This window comes from Callorhinus ursinus, unplaced genomic scaffold (assembly GCF_003265705.2).
Source record: "Callorhinus ursinus isolate GAN/ISIS: 27379988/994484 unplaced genomic scaffold, GSC_fseal_2.0 scaffold3, whole genome shotgun sequence".
NCBI classification, from domain to species: Eukaryota; Metazoa; Chordata; class Mammalia; order Carnivora; family Otariidae; genus Callorhinus; species Callorhinus ursinus.
Window position 1 is genome coordinate 18,674,585 of NW_027397065.1, and position 17,755 is coordinate 18,692,339.

General features: G+C 38.2%; 2 protein-coding genes across 23 annotated transcripts in view; one reads left to right on the top strand and one right to left on the bottom strand.

Moving 5' to 3' along the window:
* The window catches only part of PAM (peptidylglycine alpha-amidating monooxygenase), a 277,932-nt gene that overhangs the window by 236,269 nt on the left and 23,908 nt on the right, over positions 1–17,755 (top strand). For all 22 annotated transcript variants that reach the window (XM_073888613.1, XM_073888650.1, XM_073888658.1 and 19 more), the window contains one exon: positions 8,952–9,081. In XM_073888613.1, the coding sequence (XP_073744714.1) occupies positions 8,952–9,081 (130 nt within the window). The remainder of the gene's footprint in view (positions 1–8,951; positions 9,082–17,755) is intronic.
* Positions 465–17,755, bottom strand: part of GIN1 (gypsy retrotransposon integrase 1) — a 92,105-nt gene continuing 74,814 nt past the window's right edge. The window contains exon 9 of the transcript XR_012376965.1: positions 465–3,580. The gene's annotated coding sequence lies outside the window, so the exon portion shown is untranslated. The remainder of the gene's footprint in view (positions 3,581–17,755) is intronic.

Sequence of the window (17,755 nt, forward strand, 5' to 3'; positions counted from 1 at the left end):
CAGCCCTGCTCTGACTCCTTCTAAATTTATCTAATGAAACTATTTCTCAAGAGGAGGTACCCAAATTGCATTGCATCAGAATCATGTACGGTGCTTATGAAGAATCTAGACTCCTGAATCCTATCAGAGAACAACTGAATTGACATTTCTGAGTGTGGTGCCTAGAAAATCTGCAGTTTATCATGCCCCTATCCATTCCACAGAGAGACTCGAGTGTCTTTCTGAACCTCTATATGAAGGACAGTACATGGTAACTCATACAACCCGAAAATATAAAAGGCAGAAGGGCCTTTTTGGTGAGAATACAATTCTGTTCAAGTGTGAAGTGTTAGAGTTGCAGCATACTTCATTCCATGACTTTTCTCTGGCACTCCTGAATTTGAAATAATATGGCAGTTATTTATAGGTATCATAAGTGTCCATCTAAAAATCATAATTTGACTTAAGGCACTGTATTCCTAAAACCTATTTAGCTTTTCTAAGAAAGAAATATTTAAAATACCCCCAATACATTTACTTGCTAGATCTCATACCTTACAGGGTGGTCAAAATGGCAGTGCCCAGGGAGAAAATGTTTCTGCAGGATCTGGGTCAGGAAATTTCCTTTCATTTTAAATATGTAGGTAAATGTCACTGAATTAAATAAAACAATGAGTCACAGAAACATACAGCACAAATCCTAATTATAGAAAGGAAATGTGCATGTATTTCCTTTCTGAAATGATTTATTTTAGTGTTACTTCACTACTCTGATTCAAAAACTTTTTTAAACATTAAATTCAAAATAGCAGAACTTGTTTTTAGGTAAGCTATTTCTGAAGGCCTTTTTCTTTTCAATTTTCTTTCACTGTTTACCATAACACAACGTAATAGCAAACCTTAGTTGAGAATGTTTCATTCCTTTGTATAAGCTGGAAAAAGACAAATCCTCAGGAAGCTTCCATTTGCAAAGAAGAAAGTAGGAAGTTATTAGCATATAATACCCTAATAAAATATATTAGTAGTCTAATTCATGTATATTTCCCAGGGCATGAGTAAGGGGAATAAATTTGATGGATAACTTTCCCTTGGTTTTCTCATACCCTTTCTTTACTTTAGACAAAACTGAGAATGGGATCCTAATGGTCTGGAAGAATTAACTGTCTCCCTAAAATGGCCAGTGTTCCATAAGGAATTATATTAGCTTCAAAGAAGAAGGTGGTTTCTCATATGGAATTATTACAAAAACAAAAATGTAAGGCTATCATTGTTGCTCAGTATGATAACTCATACTCATTTCAGATATCTTTGAGACTTATTTTAATTTTCAAATGGAGACACTAGAGATGTTAACCCAATTTCGATGAGGTCACAGAGTCTGAGTTTAAAACTTGGACTTTATGACTGAACTTAAAAGTAGAATGTGCACGAAAGTTCTTTACACTTCATTGCAGTTGTGCTCAAAATACTGGGCTAATAGGTTTGCCCAGTTAAGATATACCTCCCGGGAGCTCTGGACCATCACTGCTTAGAAGCTGGAGACTTCTACTCCGAACCCTGTTCTGATGTCCATAGTTCTTGGCACTAGCGCAACCCAATACAGGTGCATTTTATGCTGCAGCACTTTAGATTCCACTGATGGACCATATTTTGGAACTGTAATACAGTAATGGATTCCATCCAACTGATTTGAGTGGTCAAAGTGAAATACTGATCAGCTCAAAAATCTGGATGTGACCATGTGTGGTAGGCCCAGGACTACCTAAGGGTTTCAAAAGCAGCACCATTTTGTAGACTTTGAGATTGGTCTGAATTCCACATGGTCCCACACCCTGGTGACTGCCTTTAACATTGAGTTCCCACCTCATAATGGGTTGAGTATTAGTGGACACAAGCTCTTTGATGAGCACAACCGAATCTTCCAACTTTGCTGTAAAGTCTTTACCATTCCCAAGAACAAGATGGCTAAGTACTGTGTATTTAGTGTGTCTTTAAGAGTGCAAACATCCACAAATAGCACCCTTTATAAGGTCTTATCTTGGTGACCTTTGGTGGGCCTGTTCTGAAGACTCTTCTCCCAATAGTCATGGAATTTCCTGGACAGGTGCAACTAGACTAGCCCGGAGATTTCCAGCTATTGCTGGAAAGGGCGTGCCTCAAATGGGAAGCAGTGGTTGCAGACTCCACACCACACACACACATGCATGCACACAACACACACATGTGTGTGCACTGCATGCACACAATACAGCTTGCCCCAGAAGGATTCTGCATTTGGCCAAAATAAAATTTGAAAACCATTCCACAGAGGTGATATGATGTGGAACACTTCAGGCTCTGGAGCCTGATTTCCTGGCTTTGAATGAATGCTAACTACACCAATAATTATGTGATCTCTGGGAAAGTTTAAAAAAGAAATTCTCTGGGCTTTAGTTTTCTCATTGATAAAAATGAGGATTATAACAGTACATTCCTCATAGGGTTGAAGTGAGGGTTAGATAACATTTCTTTATATCAGAAAATACATGGAAAGTGCTTTGAACAGGTTCTGGAACACAGAAACTACTTAATAAATGTTGTAATGCATTAACAATAATTACGATTATAATTGTCACCACTCATGTCATGTTGGATTATGATTTCAAAATTTTATTTTATTATTTTTTTAACAAAGATTTTATTTATTTATTTAACTGACAGAGAGACAGCTAGAGAAGGAACACAAGCAGGGGGAGTGGGAGAGGGAGAAGCAGGCTTCCCGCCGAGCAGGGAGCCCGATGTGGGGCTTGATCCCAGGACCCTGGGACCATGACCTGAACCGAAGGCAGCCGCTTAACCAACTGAGCCACCCAGGTGCCCCAAGATTTCAAAATTTTAAACACCAAAGGAATAGAACTAAATATCAATTACTTCAACTTAAGCAGCATCCATGAGAGAATTTTCTTGGAATGTGTAGGAAAGCTGTAAAATTTGGCACTCCAACTTGATAAATTCAGAAAATGACTTGGCAGTGTTCTACCGTAATGGGAGTTGTGGCTCTTGAAATCTCTGATCACTTATATCGATCTGTCTTGATGTTTGCCTGTGATATATGATGTACAGTTGTGAAAATATTCAACTAGGTAAACTGAGAAGCAAATACACTCCATTTTACACTTAACAACATTTGGTTTCTACCATTAGTCTGATACCTATATGAAACAATATTAGTAGGATAGGTATAAAATCTTAGTCTTTATTCTGGTTGCCTTCTGGAAACCAAACTCATTGAAAAATAAATTTAAAACTACAGATTGCTATTCTCGGTGGCAGATTTGATTGGACTACTATTTGCTAGCCTGATTCAGCATATACTGCATACCTCTGGACATCAAAAAATAATATCTGCATTTGTGTGATGCTTCTTATCAGTTAAAAGAACTCACAGACTTTTTAAATATTCTTATGAATATTTGGATTTTACTTAATTTCTATGGAAACTTTTAACTCACTCAGAGTCCAAACTTCTAACATATTTCAGTCACACACTTACTGCTAAGTTCTTCACATCTTACAGGATTCCCAGGGTAAAAGAAAGCATTCAATTGGCTGAATTTTCTCTCTGGAGGGAATAATAAAATAATAAAAACACATACATAGCCCTCCCTGTGAGCCAGGCGAGGTGTTTTAGAGGCATTAACTTATTTAATCCCCATAACAACCCTATTTATAAACCCATTTAGAGAGGAAGAAACTGAGGCATAAAAAGATTAAGTCACATGCCTCAAGTGCCATAGTTCAAGGAACCACAATTCAAAGCCAGTCAGACTTGCTCCAAGTCTTGGTTTTTAATCACTGTTATTTTGCCTCTCACAATAACACAAAATAGATAGACAGACACATACATACATACATACATACATACATACATACATACATAATAGTAAGAAGGAAGGCCAGAGGGAAGCATGATGGCTGGTTTTTTTATTGTTATGTTGATCACCATACGTTACATCATTATGATGGCTGGTTTTTGTCCAATCATCCCATCATTTCATCTCATCTACAATTGTAATTAACACTAGGTGTAGATTACTTTTTTTTTTAAGATTTTATTTATTTTATTTGAGAGCAAGCATGAGCAGGGGGAGGGGCAGAGGGAGAAGCAGACTCCCCACTGAGCCCAAGCAGGGAACAAGGGACTTGTGGAGGGGCTTGTGGAGGGCTGGATCATGACCTGAGCTGAAGGCAAATGCTTAACCGCCTGAGCCACCCAGGCGCCCCTAGGTGTAGATTACTTTTGATCGTACTTTCTCAGTCAGTATCCAAACGTTTGACCAATTGAAGATCTCATTTGCAATTAAATTTTAAAAAGAAAAGAGATTCTGCTAGTGCTTTTGAGCCCTAGTTATGTCTTAATTCTCTTCCTCACTTCATCCCCATTAAATGAAACATTATAATTTAAGTCTTATTTTCTTTCTGACTTGGGGATAAATATTTCTCCTGTAGTTTCAGTTAATTATAGTTACTGCTGGCACTTCTGATGAATAATAATCCCTGACCAAAATAAGGCATCTTTTCCTCACTAGATGAGAATTTGCAAGTATAGAAAAAGCCACCACTGCCTTCTGTTCTTGTTGAAGCTGTCTAGTGATTTCATCAGGGTCTTTTACTTAAAATTAAGTGTGAAGAGCCCCGTTCCACTGAAGTGAAGTCACAGCTCTGGGTTTGAAATTATATTTTTTCTCAACTTTAATTCTGTTAGTTCTGTAACACAGATGAATGAATGCCCTTTTAAATGCTTATTAATAATTTCATATGAAAGCAGCATTGATCACTAACATTAATCTCTCTCTTGGAGAGGTATAATTCATTAATTCTTAGTGATTTACTGATACAATTTTAATAGTAATGTTTAATTTTTTTCTGAAAGTAGTAACTTTTTTCCTGAATATACAGCCAGAATATGGCTGCACATCTACCTTTATAATGCATGTAAGAATTCTTCTGAAATAATCCCATTATCTGACATCTGAATTTAAGGCAACTGACACTTAGATTTGGGAATAGTTTGCCCAAGGTCATGTGTAAGAAATTTGTGTTAATTTTCAAATTAACACTGTAAGGCTACAACATTAGTCATCTACTGAATCACTTAAAGAAATCTGAACTCTAATTTTTAACTTCTCCATGATTGAAAATATTAAGTTTAAGTTAGAACGCAAATATATTTTATCATATAATTTTTTGAATAAGGATTTGAAATATTTCTTAACTGGGGATTAGGAAATAATCATCCTTGATATTGATGACTGAAGTCTGGCCCAAGCCTATAGTTCCTCTCCTGTGAAATGAGAAAATGACCTGGGATGAGCCAGTACTGCACTAGCATTCTGTGATTCTCCTGTAACGATGGGCGGGGATTGGAAGAACCTCAGTATGAATTCCATATACACATACCACCGGTCCTAAATGATTGCCTGGATTCTTGATCATTTCATCTTAAAGGTCACAGCCTTTAACCACCTAATGATGAAAAGGATGGTGACACTGGAAGCAAAACATCAGTCAACCAAACTAACGTTCACAGAAGAGAACATGAACTCAGTTTTCCTTTAACTATTTCAGAATTTCCAGTGAACACAGGGACCTAGATCCTGAGAATTTTTGAGGTCTTGGGTAGGCAGTCTTAATAAATGTGCTATGGTATTTGAAAATGAAATTTAAAATAATATATAATATTATATAAATAATATATTAACAAAATACAATCTCTCCAAAAGTTTTGCCACACACAAAGTAGTTTTCCTTTGCATTGACTTAGTACTAAAAGAACCAGGTTGCTCGCAGCGTTAATTAACCTTCTTATTTCCTTACGTATTACCTTTACTGTTCTGGAAATTCACCAAAAGTATACATTTTAATAAGTACCTTCCAGATATTTACATTGCTTTTCCTTCTTGAAAATTTCCAACCTAAAGGGACTCTCATATGTAACAAAATAGGCTGTTAACAACCTCTCAGTCATTGCTTTTTGCAGACTTTTGAGTGCCTGCCAATCTAAGGTCAGTGATAATTGGGATCATTCATAGCCAGATTAAAGTTTATTACCCAGTATTTCCAATATTTTATGAAATTCACATTTGTCCCCAGACAGTGTAGTTATTTTGGTCACTGCATGTATTTCTTATCAGAACTAGTATCTCTGGACCTTCACAAGCACCTAGCTTCCGGTGCCTGTCGGTGAACCCCTGAATAGAAATGTTCCAGGAAACATGATATTTATTTCTTTTCTTGAATGAAAATAATTAACCAATTATCATTTTTATTGAGTCTCTTAACAGTGTCTTCAGCACAGTGCTGGGGTAAAACGAGATAGTACAAGGGAATTACAAGATGATAAGCGTGTTTAAATGCTGGTTGGCAATATAGACAAGTAGAGCCTGGATCACAGAGTTCCATCTAGTGTATTTCTTAGGCCGTTACAGTGGGCCAGGCCCTGCGTGAGACTTGGTGAAAATAGTAAATACGACATGATCCCTGCCCTCAAGAAATTCCATCTGGTTGCAGTGCTTCTGGGCTCTGAGAATCTGTTGAAAGCAATTCAATATATTCATTGTCATGATGTTCAAGGTTCCCTGGAAGCCTATCCAGACTCTTCAGGAGCCGGTGAATGAGCACAGAATGATGACCACCAAATGGACAAGCTGTAACTGAGATGAGAATGAATGACATATAACCTGAAATTCAAGCAACTTTAAAATAATTTAAAACATTCTCTTTGGGGAATGATTTATCCATCTGTTGATCTGTCTAGACATATCTAATTGTCAGGCTTATACCACTATTTCCAGAGTTCACTTTCAAAAACACAGTTTTAATCATGTCGCCCCATGCTTGAAAACCTTCAGGGGCTCCCAGTTGCCTGGAGCAGCAATTTGCGTCCTTCTTTCCTATTATGTCAAGTGTAATAGATGATGAATGTTATTCATCTGAGCAGCCCCATTCACATCCACTGCTGTGCCCAGAACTGTTTGCAAATGTCAGCGTACCAGCTGCAACTCTGTCCCTTTCTCTTCAACTCAAGAAGGCGTATCAGAGCACGTGAGTGACAATGACATTCTCGTATGCTCTAATGTATTTCAAAAGTAAATTATTCCCAAACTCTGTGCTTTACTGCTACTAATAATGTACTTGCAGCAGGCCTCAGAATGAATCGTCGTAGAGATCAAGACACTGCAGCTCAGACTCACATTCATTCATTGTTAAATCCATAACCCTTCGTGTGGTATAAGGCACATTGTCCAGTCTAAACTAGCTCTTCAGGTCTGTGAATCCTGCCTGCCGCTGCCCTAAGGCCTCCTAGACATACAAAGGCATCTTTCCGGATTACTTAAAGATCTTGAAGCACATTCTGCGATTGTAAACATCCTCACTTTTGATCTTTCTGACGGAAATATTCTCTGCCGTCTTCTGCACTCAGCGAACCCCCACTTACCTTTAAGTGCAAACACAAGTGTTTATTTCCCTGGGAAACCTCCCAGGTGTGACCTTCACCCTGCCCTCTCCCAGCCAAGCCCCAGGAAGGATTACGGACCCTTCCCTGTGTTCTGGCATTGCATCGTGTCATAAGTATTTGGTTTCCGTTCTCTCTCATTTCATTCTACACGTTCTTCAAGGCCAAAAACCATATTTTACTTCTTTGTGCTCCCGGAATCTAGCATAATGACTTACGTAGACAATACACTTAGGGAATACTTGTTGACGATGCTTCAGCCAAAGTTGTAGGCAGAACTGATCTAGGCATTCCCTTGTGCTGTCTCATTAATTTTTACGAAAGAAAAATTAAATGTGCAAGGGTAAAGAGACTTTGAGTGAGGTGGTACTGTTTCCTTAAGTACAGTTGGGGAAGCTACGTCGAGTGTGTTTCCTCACCCCAGCATCGTCTCAGGCTTGCAGAGGCTCATTATCCAGGTCCTGTGCCTCCCGTTCTTCCTCCAGTCTGTAGCTCCTGTCTCTAAGGATTCCACTGCGTGTGGCCACGTCCTCCAGAAGATGGGAAGGAGAAATGAGACTCGAATTGCTACTTTTCTACTTCTCAGCATCTCTACTGAAGCATTCGAGGGAGAAAGAAATATTGACACTTGCTACAGTAGATCTCACAGTATCTTCATAACTTTACATGCACAGTTGGTAGAGCGAATCCATACACCATGCCTCTTTATTCATGAGCACATTTATAAAAGGAATTAACACAAATAACCCAGGTGTTCTCTAAGTATAAATGTATTCTGATGAGAAATGAAAATACCTTGCAAATTGTCCAGTCACAAAGTTTCCGTTAGGTTTCCCTTCTCTGATGGTAGGAAATCATGCAATACAAGCAATGAAAGTGTCTCTCTCCGTACCCATTGTTACAGGAACACTCACGTTCAGAGGAATGAGATCGGTATCTCAGATAGGTTCCTTGTACAAGAGGTAATCAGTCATGGTTTATTATAGGGTCTCATGTATATTGAACATCCAGAATTTACATAGGAGTTAGATCACTCATGCGCACACACACACACACACACACAGGCTTCTTGTCCATGCTTGCTATTTATTCACATGTAAAAGCTATGAATTAAAATGATGCCGTCCATGTTGCCATATTTCCCCAAAATACGAATTTTAAAGAAGAGTCTTATCCAGAAGAAAGCAGGCTCAGATTTGCTCTTTCATGACCTAATGGTAAGCTGTTTTTACAGGCATGTTATCGACAGGGAAAGTGGGCATATGGTCCCCAAACCAGTTCACAGGCACTTCTTTATCTTGTAGCTCGGGAAGCTGGCCGGCATGTGCATGTGGTATATTGATATAGAGCATGGCTTGATTTTGTTTCCCTTGCATCTAGTGACAGTACTGCATGAGTTTCTCACAACCACAGTGAGTCTTCATGACGCTGTACTGGTTTTCCTTCTTATAGCACATGTATGGATTTATCTTTTTAGATTTCCATATCGAAGAAGCACTGGAGTGGCCTGGAGTATACTTGCTACCAGGCCAGGTTTCTGGGGTGGCTCTGGACCTGAAGAATAACCTGGTGATTTTCCACAGAGGTGACCATGTCTGGGATGGAAAGTAAGTAATATTTTTCCTTCAGGGAGTAAATGAAAACAAATCTAGCACGCGTCACTTTTTGTTAAACAGTAAAAGAATACCAAGGTTCTCTTTGAACTTGATTTTTGTGAGCAAATCACATTTATTCTTTTAATGCATGACTGTGATAAGTAGCAGAAAGGAAGTCTTGTGCATTTTAAAACAAACTAAAACAGTTTCACAATCTAGTTTATGGAAAGAAGGCAGTAACAATCTGTGATCCTACCTGCTTCCCGTTTTCCTACTTCCTCCTTGAAGCTACCTTCACATTCCTAAGGAGAGTGATATTAAAGGCAGTTAAGACAGTACATTGCTGAGCCATTTCAAGACTTCAGAGAAAGTGTATCATGAGAAACGATCAACCAAGAAAAGATAATTAGTTGACTACAATGAAGCACTTTGTTATTTCCGTGTATATGCTGCATAAAGAACCGTTCTAAGGCAATTGAACTCCCCTTTTCCAGCAGACTGCTCCATGGCAGTGATCACAATTAGCCTTCTGGAGATTATGGTTGAACCCATTTGGCTACCACGTGTGTAGGAAGAGTAGCTTGGCCTTCACATTTTCATAGAGATTAATTTTATTACTCAAATTTTCTCTTTTTTAAGAGCACCAAAGACTGAAGGACTAATTCCCCTGCTTTTCCCTCTGGTTTTCTCTTTCCAACCTTTTATCCTGCCTTCCACTATCTTCTTGGAAGGCTTTTGGTAAAAATGTCTGTCCAACATTTATTGTTTACTGTGGACCTGTCACTGTTCTAAATGTTTATGTAAATCACCTCACACAATTGGGCACTGTTACTATCACCACCAGTCACATTTTCCAGATGAAGAAACCAAGAGAAGGTAAGTGTTTTGCGCATGTCTTGGAGTTAGCAAATGGCAAAGCCGGGCTTCAGTTCCTTTCTCTCTGACTCCTGGGTCGGCCCAGGTACCCACTTTGTGATACTGCCTTTTATGGGATTGTGAGTACATTCACATGATGATATTTTTAAAAGCTTGGTCCAAAATTTAGCAGGTTATGTCAACTCTCCTAAGTAATGAATATCCATTTAGTCATTTGTTTTTATCACAAATTTACATATGAAGGTAAATCTTAAGATATCAGTTAAGTGTCATGAATCTTCTTCTTTCAAGTGTACAGCTGTAGGGTCTTGTTTGGGAAATTGAGGACCTACATAGATAGTTCAGTTGTTTTTTTTCTTCCATTTTCAGACATATTGACTAAACTCATGCTAATGCTACCTAAGCCTGCTCTGTCACTATACATGGATGGGGTTTTCTTTGTGCAGGTGAAGAGGGAATTCAGGCAGCATTTCAAAACAGATTGCTAACTTTGCTAATGTTTAATTGTCCTTTCCAGTTGTCACACTTGAAAATGGAATCTGAGAAGGAAATCACTTTAGAGTTCAAGGCAATCGAACTCACTATTCCTAGTCATACATCTCTTTTACATCGTCTTAGTCATTATCGAACATCTAATGGTATTTTAACAAGTGCTTCTAAAAACAAACTCTTTCTATTCATCGTAGCATATTTTCTTTTTAATGAATATTGCTACATTTTCTGCATGGATTTCTAGCCACATTTTACCACGGGAGAAAATTACAGCGTCATTTTTCTCCCATTGACACTGTTTCAGCTGGCTAAAGCTAGATTGGATAAAGTCCAATTCTCCGTTTGAATGGGATACTCACTGCAAGCAAACAGCAGAGGCTGGGACAGCTCACTAGGACAAAGGATCAGTACAGGCCAGCTTGGGGCCGAAGAGGGTGACACAAGACTATGAAATAAGAGCCACAGAAGAACCTTTTCTGTGACTTGTGTGTTAGTCCTAGCAAAAGAGCTGCTTTCTCCTGGCATCTAGCTTTCATCTAGATAACCAGTATCATGGGCGAATAGATTCCAGTTTCATGGCCATGGCCCTGGTGTGTTTATCCTGATAAATGGCACCAACAAAAGGGTGTTGTTAAAAATGCAAGACTCTTCAGAGCCGATGCGCTGATTCAACTCGTTAAGTCTCTTTCTTCTTTTTTATTCATCTTTATCTTTCGGATGTTAAGAATTTCGTTCTCTCTCTTTCCTTGTGTTTCTCCTGTATTGTCCGTTGGCCTCTAGCAGGCTTTTCAATCCATACCTGCCAGGGAATTCTCTTCTGGAACTCACTTCCTGCTTTTAACCACTGTCTGCTCTATTATTCTATGAGGAGAATTAGAAGTGGATTACTCTGTTAGTTTTTAGAAAAATAGATTGGGATTTGTGGATTCCGTTCTTTGAACCGTCATGCATGGCCATCCTTCATACGTAAGTCGCGTTACATAAAACAGACAAAATACATAGTTTTTGTTCTCCCTCATTAAATATCCAAGGATTGTAAAAAGACAAAAACAACACCTGCCTGAAGAATTTATGATGTCCTGGTGAGAGACCATGGACATTAACGATTGGGTGGAAATTGCATTCTTGTTGCTACCAACTGTTTGAAGAGAGCAGTGAGAAATCCTGTATTCGTCATCTTCCTTGGAATTTTTCCCTTCCTGATATTTCTCACGTTCACAAAATTATAGTTTCCATAAGGCCAGAACTTGCTCTAAATCAAATCTGAGCCCTCTGTATCCCCTAATTTCTAGGATGTGGTCATTCTATAACTATCAGACAGCGCTTGGCATTAACAATCCCTAATTAATACTATTACCCAACGCTCTTTGGTATCATCATATTGGCTGTTTTTATAAGTACCGTTACTCCTCATTTCTCCCTGATTTCCCTGATCACCCCTTACTCTTCTATTTAACCATGCTAATTATGCATGGCAACCAAACTAACATAAGAATAATAATAAAAACCACTTAACCTCCTGAAAGGTGATTGTCACTCCCTTTCTCCATTTGATTTCCATTTTCTTCCCTGCCTGTCCCTGACTTCAATATGGCTACTTTAAGAAGCTTCTTGCTGAAATAAGAAATGCCTATTACCAGCAGGGTGTAATGAAAACTTTTAAGAGCCTCTTGTCTGTCCTGGTGTTAGGGCAGCGTCACAGCTGGAGCTTTTTCAAGTTTAAATGCCTCCCAGCAGGAGTTGGGTAGCTCCTGCCTCCAAACAGCTGTTCCTGGGTCTCTTTCTTTAAAATCAGAGGACTGTCAAGTCTTGCTTCTTGGCTTTTCTTTTATTTCTCTCAGCTATGGTTGTGGTTCCAGTAGGCAGGACCCACATCACATACCCATTTAACTAAATCAAGGGTTTTACCCCTAATTTTTAGGTGTTAAAAGTTGTTTTCCTTTATGTCGTTTATTATTTTTTTTCACATGGAGTTGGAAGAGATCTTGGAAGTTGTATCACTTGGGATTCTTTCAGTAAGAGAGAAAACCAACACAAACTAGCTTAGGAAAAGAGGAAATTTATCAGTTCATATAAGTGAAAACTTGAAGGGTATGCTCGTCCAAACAACATCACCCAAATCCATTTTTTAATACATTTTCCCCTGGTTGGTTCCATTCCTGGGCCCTGATTGATCCTCTCCCTGTTCTCAGCTTCAGAATCACATTATTACACTAGTCTCACAAAAGAGATCATCTATGTCCCTGACAGGTCAACAGAAAATCCTTAAATTGAATCTTTTAGCATATTTTTTGGTCTGACTTAGTCACATCTCCTCCATCTCCAAACCAGTCCTTGCGGCAGAAGAATGATATCCACTCTTTGGCTTAGCCGAAAGTTTTTTGTTCTGTCCCTGGAATTTGGGAGTAGAGTTGACATCATCTGAAGCAAATGGGCTGAGAGTGAGGCTCAGAATATGTTGGGTCAACCAAACAAACATGGAGGTTTCATTAGAACAACATGGGGCAGTAGACATTGGGCACCCAGAAGAGCAAATGTGCACCAGAGAGCTCACCTCCCATTTCCTTCCTAATGCAGACACCTCTTTACAAGATATTCCACAGTCATCCACTGCTTGAACTCTCAGTGCCAGGAAATTCCCTATGATATGAGACATGCTTTCCAATTATGGGACTCATCTAGGAGTTAGAAAGTTCTTCATTATGTTAAACTCAAATCTGAGTCTTCTAATTCCACCTTCATGACAACCTAATGCAGGATGAACTTACTCCCATTTATCCATGTCAGTTACTTACATATTTGAAGGAAGTCTTATCTTCTCCAGACTAAATATCCCCAGGCTCTCAACCAACCTTTATGCTGACATCATACTGTATCTGAAGGCACACTGATTTCTCATCCTTCTAAGGTGTTTGGTTGAGAAGTGGCCACAATACCTCATCTATTACCTGATCGGCAATGCAATTACTGTCCTTCATGTGTATTTTAGATATCTGTGAATGTAAAAGGATTGTATTCACTTTTATGCAGCAGTCATATCACCTTGTTGCCATATGTTGAAGCTGCTAAGATCTTCAAATGTATTTCATAAAACTGTGCTCAAGTTTTTTACTGGAAACATACTTATGTGGTGTTTTTAAAATATTGAATTCAGGACTTTATTCCAGTTACATTTCACCATATTAGATTTAACAATTTACAGATATTATTTTATTCTTAATTAACTAGAGAATGAGCTGTCCCTCCCAGTCTTGTGTCAGGTCTGTTTGATCAGCATGCCTTCCATATCTTCATAAATGTTTTTGTAAGATTTGAATAGTTGAGTGGCTGACTTAGCAAGTTTTGCTCTTGGAGATGTGGTCTTCTGGGAATCTTCTCCTATTTGCACCCCCCACCCCCAAACAGCTCACGAGACATCTCTTCATCAGTGCCTTATGGAATCTTGCTGAGATCTGTTGTTGCAGAAATCTCTCTGCATCCTGGCTTTCAGAAAAATCAGTTCAACATTATCCTCACTAGTTTTCTGGAGTCTCAGTTATCTGCTTGAGGTTCTGCTTTTACATCTGCAAATTCTTTTATACCTTAAGAATTTAGTGAGCCTAGAAAACGGAACTCAAAGTGACTGAATGGTACCTTAGAACCTTCATATCTGAGAGAAAATCATGAGGCGTTCTATAGAAAGAATGTTTCCATGTCCTAGCATTTTCTCTCACATTGCCATTTGCCACTTACTCAAGCCATTTTCTTCCAGTGTTATGTCACTTTCTCTAGTTCTTCATTATGTGACTATTCTCTCCTCTCTTCTGCATACACATGTTAAATCTGATAACTGGCACAGAAATTCTCCATTCCAGTGAGGTCAGTCCTAGTAAGAAAACCATATATATATATATGTATATATATATATATATATGTATATACGTATATATATATATATATATATTTTTTTTTTTAACACAGGAGACCTGGGTTTGAATCTTGGTTACCATTTCCTAGCTCTGAGACCTGCATGAAGATGTTTGCACTCCCTTACCCTCAGTTCCCTAGTCCAAAAAAGGAGGGCTTTATTAAGTGCCTCATTCTGTTGAGTAACAAAAAAGCACTTTGTCAAGCACTTGGTCCTCATTGGCTTTACTGACCCAACAAAGCCCAGTGGCATAATACCTAGTTCTTTGTTCTTTTCATCGCTATTTGTAATGTCCCCAGTGCTAGGTTCATCGGGGCACTAAAGTCATATTGGGTTTTTTTTTCTTTCTACCTCTTTTCCTCCTCACAGGGATTTTTTGCAATGTGTTTATTTTCAGAAGTAAGTGTTTTTAACATAATACTTAAGTACATTCCATTTAAAGCCTCTGGCCTTTGTATGGTATATCTTTGCTTCACTAATATTGAGGGGACCTTTTCACTTATTTTCTCACTTGAAAACTTACAGTTCTAACAGAGGGTTAGAGGGGGTGGGGGGTGGGGGGGATGGGTGAAATAGGTGAAGGGGGCTTAAGAGTACACTTATCATGATGAGCACTGAGGAATGTTCGGGAAGTGTTAAATCGCTATATTGTACACCTGCAATGAATATAACGCTGTGTGGTAACTACCCGGCAATTAAAATTAAAAAATAAAGAAGAAGCAAAAGAAAACCTATGGTTCTTTCTCCAGCTTCTTAATTTATATAATTACAACATTATATTCTACTTCTCGGTTGCTGTTATTTACTTTGCATTCCCGTAATTTTGATTGATGGTACAGAAGTTTATTTTCTCCTTACTCTTGTTTCTTTTCTGAGTGAATATAGCAAAGCATTTCTTCTCAGCCTTATCTAAACTGTTTGATTAGCTGCTAATGTGCAAAATCATTAACAGGGAATTCAAACTGCTAAAATAAAGAACTGATGAATTCTGGCCCATAGGCCACAGTTCAGTCTCTTTGGCTGAGTGCTTTTTCAGAGCAGCAAACAAAAATCAGCAGTGCTGCAGGCACTGGGTGAAATTTGCAGGGTATTATTATATCCTGTAAAAAGTTAAATGTGGTTGAAATAAAGACCTCTCTGCAGCATATAATGCGGGCTGGCTGTTTTAGAACACCAAAGAAGCAGCTTTTGCCATAGCAGCGGTATAGCCAGCTCTGTAACCTGACATCCAGTTATGAACCGTTCAAGGGTTACCTGTCTCTGAATTGCAGGAGTTTATAAACTACTTTATTTGGCAGATTTAGTGTGTGTGTGTTTGTGATTTTTCCCGTTTAAGAAAAAATATCAATTTCTTTTATTACTAGCCCTGTGTCACTACCAAGGGCCAGTAGCCAGTTGCACGAAGGCCCTGCTATTCCAATGAAAAGGATTAGGACTGTGACTGTCTCTTGGTGTGGAAGTAGGTATGCTGAGGTCTGGCATGCTCCAGTTTTCTCAGGATATACAGTAGGTACTATTGCCACCATGCAACGCCACTATTATTAGGTATCAGTAGTGGGTCAGAACACTATCAATATATCAAGTGTATAGCACGTGGTAAGAATTATGAGGACTTGGTAATAGTCCATATTACTAACTCCCAAGTGGGGGTGAAGCAGAGAAGTAATATACTAATATGTTCCATATCCAAGCAAATAAACTCCAAGAATAAATGAAAATTTTAGGAAATACAGAAGGGAAAAGGAAATCTAAATATGATCGGTGGATTTTTAGCAATATCAATAAATATCCTGGTTATGATGTTGTGCTATAGTTGTGCAAAATGCTACCTTTGAGAAACCTCTCTGTATTATTTCTTGCAACTGCATGTGAATCCACAGTTATCTCAAAATTTCAAAGAAAGAGGAAACAGATTTTAATCTAACTCCTTACAGGGAAGGTAAAACTCACATTATCTAGATTGCCATTGTGCCATTATAAAGCACTGCAACGTTCTTGGAGAATGAGAAATATAACATAAGCCTGAAAATAGACAATAACTGAGGAGATTATTACACATGAATGTGAACCTTCTAGTGTATAATGAGTCTTAGACATGGAGAACTTACGTTATCCGGTATCACAGACGCGTTGGCAAAAAAGCGAACATTGGTGGTTGAACCCAGGGTCGTTGTTTTCTAGAATACTTAGGATGTTTTTTAGTAAGAAATTCATATTGAAAATAGAGTTTCAGATATAGGATAAACTCTTTTCAGTTTTCATAGTTTTAAAGAGTTACATCATATTTACTCTTTATCAGTCTCCCATGATTTAATAAGACCTTGTATACTCTTACATTGGTTCTAATAAAATTTCACATTTCCATTTAATAATGATCCCATGAATATCTTCTGAAATCTGCTTTGTTAGTGATGTTATTTCTGTTTCATAAACTCGGGTATTTTTTGTTTTCCCTAGGGACTGCTGTGTGGTTTTTAACTACACATAATAGCATATATGAACAGTATTACTTAAGTTTTAGGTTGACAATGCTGAATCAATATTTTGTTTTCAATTGAATGCATCATTAATAAGAACTACTTCAGGGACTTATTGTTATCTTTCATGAAAAATGTTCCCAAAGGACTGTAACAGTCAAGAAACTCAAATAATTGTGTGATGTGTATTTTTAATGGCAAGAGAATGTAATTTTGAAATTTTTATTCATCTACTGGGACCCTGCATAAGTTCCACAATCCAATCAATAGGTATGAGACAGATTTGATCATTCTTTTGCCTTTACAAATTGCAAATATTATCTCCATAAGTATTTATTATTACTCAGATTCTTCTCTTGCTTATACAGTTGAACTACAAAATAGTAATAGTTTTTTGAACGGCTTTGTCTGATTCTATAAAGGAAATTCTGTTACAGAAATATTCATTGATCATCCATTGACTTTGGCAAAATATAAATATATTATGTATATTTTTATATAGACACACGCATGCGTATGACTCAACTCTGTGCTGATCCAGTTCTCTGTTTTTTTTGTTTTTGTTTTTGTTTTTTTTGACAGAGAGAGAGATAACGAGAGAGCAGGAACACAAGCGGGGGGAGTGGGAGAGGGAGAAGCAGGCTTCCCGCGGAGCAGGGAGCCCAATGCGGGGCTCGATTCCAGGACCCTGAGATCATGACCAGGAGCCGAAGGCAGACACTTAGTGACTGAGCCACCCAGGCGCCCGAGTTCTCTGTTTTTTAAAATATAAATTGGTCTCTTGGTGTTCTGTGTATTTATCTCTCTGTTACATAAGATTAGGTTACAAGATTTTATCTTTGTCACTTACCCAAATAATTTCCTAAACAGGAATCGAAAGAAGTACAGTATCTGTGATAATTGTCAACTTAGGGAAATATATTACTAGCAATTC